General features: G+C 41.7%; 1 protein-coding gene across 1 annotated transcript in view; it reads right to left on the bottom strand.

Moving 5' to 3' along the window:
• Positions 1-4,342, bottom strand: part of SYK (spleen associated tyrosine kinase) — a 164,512-nt gene extending 160,170 nt beyond the window's left edge. The window contains exons 1-2 of the mRNA XM_007949072.2: positions 4,270-4,342; positions 3,237-3,664 (exon numbers count right to left, since the gene is read on the bottom strand). Coding sequence (XP_007947263.2) covers positions 3,237-3,664; positions 4,270-4,342 — 501 coding nt within the window. The remainder of the gene's footprint in view (positions 1-3,236; positions 3,665-4,269) is intronic.
• Between the last annotated feature and the right edge of the window lie 3,930 nt (positions 4,343-8,272).

Here is an 8,272-nt window from a genome sequence, read left to right as displayed (position 1 = left end):
GGAGGGTCAACAAAAGAGAGGGAGGCCTTCAACGAGATGGATTGACACGGTGGCTGCAATGATGGGCTCAGGTATAGCAGGGATTGTGCAGCTGGTGTGGGATCGGGCAGTGTTTTGTTCTGCTGTGCATGGGGTCGCTATGAGTCAGAAACAACGGCACCTAACAACAACAACAACTACACAAAACATTGTTCCACCTCCTACTTTGGTGAGTAGTGACTGGAATCTTAAAAGCTTGCAAGGTGCCATCCAAATGAAACGATGGGTCTTTTTTCATCCAGAACATAGAAGAATGAAGAAAACCAAAAATTCATGGAGGCAATTAATCCTAGCACCTGGTACACCATCTGATCTACAGCCTATATGACTATGAGACCAGAAGAACCAGATGGTGCCCGGCTACCACTGTCAACCATTTGGAAGGAGATCTATCTAGATCCTGGATAGAGAGGGAGAACAATGTGGAACAATACTCAAAATCATTTGGAGGAAAAAAAAGGGGGGGGAGGGGACCAGGTTTGCTGGTCTGATAGAGCCTGGTGGAACCACTGAGACCAAGGCCCCTAGCTGCCCTTCAGGTATGGAGTTGAACCCACAGCTGTGACTTCCAACTAAACAAAAGACAGGCAGGCATAGGAGTTGAAAATTTATTTGAGGTAGATACACTTCTTGGGGAAAACAATCATGGGAGAAAGAAGGTCTGCTTATGCACAGAGAGACAGCTCAGGGGGCAGGAGTGCTTGGAGGGATGGACACAAGGAAGAGGTAACTATCAGGAGGAAGTGGGAGGGGAGCTGTTGCATTGTGGTAAATTGTGGTCAATGTCATGAGACAAAGTGTATGTGACCTGCTGCACAGAAAGTGAATTCGCTCTGTAAATTTTCACCCAAATCTCAATTAAAAAAAAAAAAGAAAGACCAACCTTACAAGAGATGCTAAAGGGAGTCCTTTGGACGGAGAAGCAACAACAGCAAATAACAACTGATCATTAACACACTTGATGATATAACCCAGAAACCAACCTAGCTATGGAAGTATCCAAAGTAAATAAGCCTACAAGATTGTAAACAGGGGACCAGAGACATCAATTGACAAATGAGGACAACTACAAACCAAAAGGAAGGAAAAAACTGTGTATTTACAGAACTTCTAGTTGGTAGGGAAGTCAAAACAACTACAAGATGGAATGGACTATTCTAATGTTGGGAAGAAAACTATAAATCATAGGGTAACCTCAAAGAAAAAGGATAAACCTTCACATCAAAATGAAAAAGAGGACCAGCACAAATATTTAGGAAATACTGAAACAATAGCAATGAAGGAAGTGATAACATGATTCATAAACAAAATGAGCTCAACACAGGAAATTATATGGAACAAAGAAATCAACACCACAAAAAAAGCACATAACAGAATGACAGCAACAAATTAATACTTGTCGATAATTACGTATCTGGTAAGGGACTTAGCTTTAAGACTTATAGAAAACTCCAATGCCTCTGCAGCAAAGGAATTAACAATCCAATTGAAAAGTGGAAAGAAAACAGAAATACACACTTCACCGAAGAGGATATTCATGTGGCCACCTAACACATGAAGAGATGCTCACAATTACTGGCCATGAGAGAGACGTAAATCAAAACAATGAGATAGTATCTCACCATAGCACTGATGGCAAGCACTGATGGCAAGGTTCAATGAGACAGAAAATAACAAGTGCTGGCGGGAATGTGGAGAGATTGGGACTCTCATATACTGCCGGAGGGACTGTGAAGTGATACAACCATTGTGAAAGCATTATGGTGATTCCTTAGAAAGCTGGAATTGGAGATACCATTTGACCCAGCAATCCCATTACTAGGTATATATCCTAGAGAGGTGAGAGCCAGGACGGGAACAGATACATGCACACCCATGTTCATTATAGCACTATTTACAGTAGCAAAAAGATGGAAACAACCAACATGCCTAGCAGCGGAAGAGTGGATGACCAAACTATGGTACATACACACAATAGAACACTATGCAGCACTAAAGAATAATGTAGAGTCTGTAAAACACAGCATAACATGGATGAATTTGAAGGACATTATGCTGAGTGAAATTATTCAGTCACAGAAGGACAAATATAGTATTAGTTAATTATTGGAGAAAGTCAAGGAAAAGTTTATATATGGATAGAAACTTTCTTTGTTGGTTATCAGGAGTGGGAGGGGAGGGGAGAGAACACTGCAAAAAAAAATGCATTGACCCATGTCACTTTAGTTTTGCATATTTCACTGTACATAAATTATAGTCCAATAAGATATATTAAAAATATTGTTTGTTGCCATGAAGTCAATATGACTCATGGCAATCTCAAGTATTAGAGAATATAACTGTGCTATATAGGTTTTTCTATAGGCTGCCATCTTTACAGGAGCAGATCGTTAGGCCCTAATAGTAGTATTATTTGTAAATAGTGAAAGCATCCTTCAATAAACACTAATTAAATTAAAGGAATACCATGCAAACAAAAAAATTTTAAAAAGGTGTGGTAGCTATGAATGTGCTGGCACAGAATGTTCTACAAGAGATAATATTAACCTACAAAATCAAGGACCAATCAGTGTGCATAGTATGAACCCTGTGAAGAAGGGAAGGAAAAAAAAAAAAAAAAAGATACCTATAGTTACTTCTTTGAAAAAGAGCACCATGAACTGGGTAACAATGTTTTCATTTGGTGGAGAAACTCACATCACTGGCATTAAGGGACTTACACTTTATTCTAGGTGGAACAAATGGTTTGCATTCATTTACTAACCTAAAGGTTGTCGGTTCAAAGCTATCCAGTGGCACCATGGAAGAAAGGCCCAGTGATCTGCTGTTGTAAATATGACAGCCAAGAAGATCCTGTGGAGCAGTTCTACTACTCTGTAACACATGGAGTCACCATGAATTAGAATTCACTTGATGGCAACAAGTTTGCTTTTTAAGGAGGCATCACTATGAGTCAGAAAAGACTCGACAACAGTGAGTTTGGTTTTTGGTTTTCAACCATGGTTGCAAAAGAAAAAAGGCTGCCTTCTTGAGCAATTCAATTTTTGGCAACAGTTGATGACTAAGAAGAAGATTGTGAATTAGAGACAGTATTATATGATTGGTTTTTCATGTAAGTGAAATGCCTGTGGAATTACAAGGGATCCTGAATATAATCTTGAATACATCCACAGTAGCAGCACTAGCTGCTGGCTCACCTGCAGATTCCATGTTTGTTTCACATACTCCCTGATGAGATTTTCCTTCAAGTCTTCAAAGGGGCCAGTCTTGGGCTGTACCCCAGGGGGTCGGTTGAAAGGCTTCTTGAGGAGGCAGATGAGGCCATCCGATTCCTGGGAGTGGTAGAGGCATAGTTCGGCAGGGCTGGTGTGGGTCCGGCCACCTGCGATGGCATAGGTCCCATTCAGCTCACGCTCTATGGTGTAGTGGTGTGCTTTCCTCCCATAGGCCACAGACAAGGCAAACCCTCCTAGATAATTACGGCTCTGGCGCAGCAGGTAGAGGCCATCACTCATACCTCCTTGGACCAAGTAATCTTCTGCTTCCTCTCGGGTGATATTTCCAAAAAAGAAGGGCAGGTTGTTGGCGGTGTCAGGAATGCCACTGGCCATGGCTGCCTCTTGCCCTCACAATGAAAGGGTGTACACAGAGGTATATGCCTGGGGAAAAACAAAGACAGGACATTAGGTAAGGAAAACTGAAGATACGGGTACACTTCTTAAATCCTCCTGAGCCCTTCTAAGTTAGCGAAGGACTTCTTCCATCTTTGGACTTTGGAGTAGCGCCCCAAAATGCCACTGTCCTTTCTGCTTACATAATGATTATAGCTTCCCAGTATACCCTTGCAGTACTTAATGTAAAGACAAAGCATTTGAAAAAGTGACCAAATTAAGTTTTGTTTTTGTTTCATTTTGTTTTTGTATGTGAGTGCAATGAATACTAAGAAAGAGTCACACTAAAAAGAGAAGTATGGTTGCAAAACTGGACTTCCCAGCAGCTGCCCTGGCAGCATATGGCACATAGAGGCTGTGGCTAGCGTGAGGGTAATAAACCAATGACTTCCCTTGACATGTAGAGAACTTTAAATAAAGCTAACTGCTCATCAGAGTTATGCTACTAGTGAAAAATATCACTGAATAATTTTCAACCCAAAATACAAAACTCTGCTTTGTTTAATCAGTCACAAAATACAGTGAAATATCAGGGAGTTGATGTGACAGCCCTGGTTACATATCAAGTAAAACTTGGTGTTATCACCTTTGGCCTGGGGTTGTGACAGCAATAGATTGAGGCCTTGAGGCATCCTCCCTGTAGGTCTCAAGGTGACCACTGTTTGTTATCCTCTGTTATGGGTTCAATTGTTGTTGTTATCCAGAAGTAGATTGCCCCATCTTCCTTCCGAGGAGTGACTGGTGGATTTGAACCGCCAGCCTTCTGGTTAGCAGTCAAGTGCCTTAGCCACTATGCTATCAGAGCTCCTATGGGTTCAATTAGGACCCTCAAAAAGATATGATCAAGTCTTAACCATGCCCCCATACCTGTGAATGTGACCTCATTTGGCAGTAGTGTCTTTGCAGATGTAATTATTTAAATTAACATGAGGTCATACTGGAATTGTGTGGATCTTAATCCAATATGAGTGATATCTTGATAAAAAGAGAAGCGACATAGAGTCAGAGACACAGAGAGAAAATGGCATGTAAAGACAGAAGCAGAGAATGAAGTTAACTGCCACAAGCCAAGGAATACCTGGGACCACCATTAGTTGGAAGAAATAAGAAAGGATCTTCCCTTACAGCCTTCAGAGAAAACATGGCCCTACAGAACCCTGAATTCAGACTTTTGGACTCCATATATGTTAGACAAAACTTTCTGTTCTAATAGGCTACCTAGTTTGTGTTATTTGTTAGAGCAGCCCTGAAATACAAGTTTCTACTTTAGTCACACACTGTAGTAAAGCCTCAGAGAGCTGACATGATAGCCTCACTTATACACCAAGTATAACTATAACAGCGGTCACCACAAAGCCTTCCCACTTTGGGCCTGGGTGATAAGACCAACAACCACTGCCTTGAAGTATGAAGAGTGACATCCTCTTAGACTCCCTGGGGCCTCAGGACAGCACACTGTCCACTCCCCCATTCTCAATACAGGAAGCACAGCAGAACATCCGGACCACTTCCTGGGTGCCAACATCTACCATATGTATTATCCATATTAAAGAAACAGTGCAGGTTCCACATTTACTTTTGAAAAGATAATTCTCCCATTTAACAAATGCACACTTACATTAAACACCATTGCGTATGCATTTTTTAGAAAAGAGGAGGCTGTCAATATATTTTTAAGAGGGGAAGTGTTTTCTCTCAATGATGGTTGTGAGAAGGATACATATCACTATCTACAAATTCTCCTAAGAGGTATATATTTTCACCAAAAGGAGACTGTTTCTATCTAACTAGATAGAAAGTTATCTAGATAATTCCACTAGTTCATCTGGGAGAAAAGCACTAGTCCCAGACGCCACTGAATAGCATGCCATTGAATAATTAGGAATGACTTATGGCAATCACATGTGTACCAGAGTAGAACTGTGCTCCACGGGATTTTCAATGGCTGACCTTTTGGAAGTAGGTTGCCAGACCTTTCTCTTCAACTGTCTCTGGGGGAACCTGAACCTCCAACCTTTTAATTAGCAGCCAAATGTGTTAACTGTTTGCACTACTTAGGGAGAAATGCACATGACCTTTAATGCACCTCATATACACAATTTTGTATTTATGTGCAACACCTGCTTCTCAGTATGAATTGTTCTGCAAGAGGCTATAAAACAAGAATACCTGCCTGAAAAAGATCATAGAATATTCTCTAGGCAATACCATGAAATCAGTACTCCTGTGTGAGCTTCTTATAGCACATGAGCTTGATCATAATTTGAAAGCACAAAGAAGTCAATTTCTTATTGTGCTTCTCCTAGCCCCTTGACCACCAATGACTAATTTTTCTTTGTCCAACAAATCTTAAAAATTCCTCTCTCAGTAAGACCTTTTTTTAAGAGTGTCCATATTTGCTCTTAAGTCTAATATGCTATTAACAAATATATATATCTTTGCAAAATGGTGAGTTGATGTGTCTTTGGGAAGAAAAACTTCTCTTCTGATCTTGTTTTCCTCAAAAGCTAGTCCTTCTTCAACGTTTTTGTTGCTGATTCAGCCCTGCCCTCCCCTTAAATAGAGAAATTCTAAACTTCCTTTCTCATACTACACTCTCTCCTGCAAAGGGTCTTCTGAGCAGTGCTCCAAGACCCCCTTTACAGTTCTAATTTCTCTCAATTTCCATCCCAGTGAGCCCAATACCACTCATGCCAACACCTCTGAAAATTTCATGAGCATGGAAATCTCCCAGACTCCTTTACAATGCAGGGGTCTGCAGTACTCCATGCCAGAACTTCCAGAGGGTGCTGACCATATCTCAGATCGAGCTCACACCCTCTGGCTGTACCCCTGCCTGCCTGCTCTGGCCACCCAGGAGCAGCCCAGTTTCTTTACCCAGGAACTGGGGTCATCGTGAACCTTTGCTTTCTCTCATACTCATCTTCCAATATCCTTTCTACTTTTCTTCCCAAGTGACTTTGGCCATGTTCCTGACTCCCCTCAGGTATGCCATTATCTTGTCTAAACACACTGCCTACACTGCTATAAACTCTGCTGGCCTGCTGGCCTTCTACCTTCCTCTTCTACTCTTCCTCTTCCATAGGTATATCACCATGATTCCTTTCACCTCCCTCTCCATCTGGCAGCTTCTTCTTCCCACAAAATGCTACCCAAACTCTCTCATATGCCCTCATCTCTCCAACTCTTAATTTCATTTCTGCAGGCCTGTAGCACATATAAACTCGAAGCAGCCCAACAAGGCCCAATCCTGCAGGTGCATGCAGAGGACCCTCCTGAGTAGCACTGATAGTATATCTCAGATCTGTTCCCATGTATGTGTTCAGCTAATGGGGAAAGAGCCTCCACTCAGGCATCAGCATCATCACTACTGAGAAGCCCTGTGTCCTGAGGAAAATGCTCTGATGGTGTGATTTCCTGTGCTATACCTGACCCTGGGTGCTGGCTTGAAGAAAGAAGCATTTTGCAGTTGCTGGTGGTGATAGTTTTTGAGAGTGAAGCTGTTTCATTTCAAGAATAACTTAGTGCACATTTGTTGGCTATACTAATTCCTTAAGTCTACTCACGTATTCCCATTCCCTTTCTCATTACCAAGGAGCTCTGGTAGCTCAGTGACTAAGGCATCTGACTGCTAACCAGGAGGGTGGTGATACAAACCCACCAGCCACTCCACAAAAACAATCTGTGAATTAGTGGGCAATCTACTTCTGTAAAGACTTGCCACCTTGGAAACCCATTGGGGTCATTATTAGTTGAAATTGACTTGATGGCAGTGGGTTTGGTTTTGGTTTTCTCATCACTAGCTACTTGCTCATGAATCCTACATTTCTCTCTCTCTCTCTCCACTGTTCTCCTTATCCATACCAAAAAAAAAAAAAAAAAAAAACGCACTGCAGTCGAGTCAGATCCAATTCATAGTGGCCCCTCTTTGGGTTTCTGAGAAGGTATCACTATGGAAGTAGATTGACCAACCTTCCTTCCAAGGAGTGGCTGGTGGATTTGAACCTCCAGACTTCTGGTTAACAGTCAAATGCCTTGGGCACTATGCCACCAGAGTGCCTTACCATCTACTTAATTAACATCTCTATGTGGATGTCTAACAGGCAATTTCACCTTCAGGTACCCAAAACAAGGCTTTTGGTTCCTCATGCTATTCCACTTTCAAACACAGTCCTCCGTCAGTCTCTCCTAACTGAGGAAATGATATCACATCTAACCAACTGGTTAAAAACAAAACAAAACAAAAAAAACTTTCCGGATTCTTCTCTTTTCTTAACATCTAGGCCATTGAGTCACAAAAGAAAACCCATTACATACCAGCATGTGTCACCTTAAGGAGCCCTGAGCTCTGTTCAGGAACCAAGTACCATCAGACAAAGCCAGGCCTTCTGTCAAAGGACAGGTGAATCTAGAAGGAGTTTAGATGAGCTGGTCTCCAAGGTTCTCTTATCAGTCAGTTTTCTTCCAAAACATTGCAGATCCATTTGCTTCTCACCATCTCCCTGACACTATCCTCATTGAAGTCACTTTCATCTCTCATCCAAACAAAAGTCCCTTTTCTA

The sequence above is a fragment of the Orycteropus afer genome, unplaced genomic scaffold, assembly GCF_000298275.1.
Source record: "Orycteropus afer afer isolate SDZICR_OR568_19922 unplaced genomic scaffold, OryAfe1.0 scaffold00236, whole genome shotgun sequence".
In the NCBI taxonomy this organism is placed as follows: Eukaryota; Metazoa; Chordata; class Mammalia; order Tubulidentata; family Orycteropodidae; genus Orycteropus; species Orycteropus afer.
The sequence above is the reverse complement of the archived record's forward strand: the minus strand, read 5'-3'. Positions and strand labels throughout refer to the sequence as shown.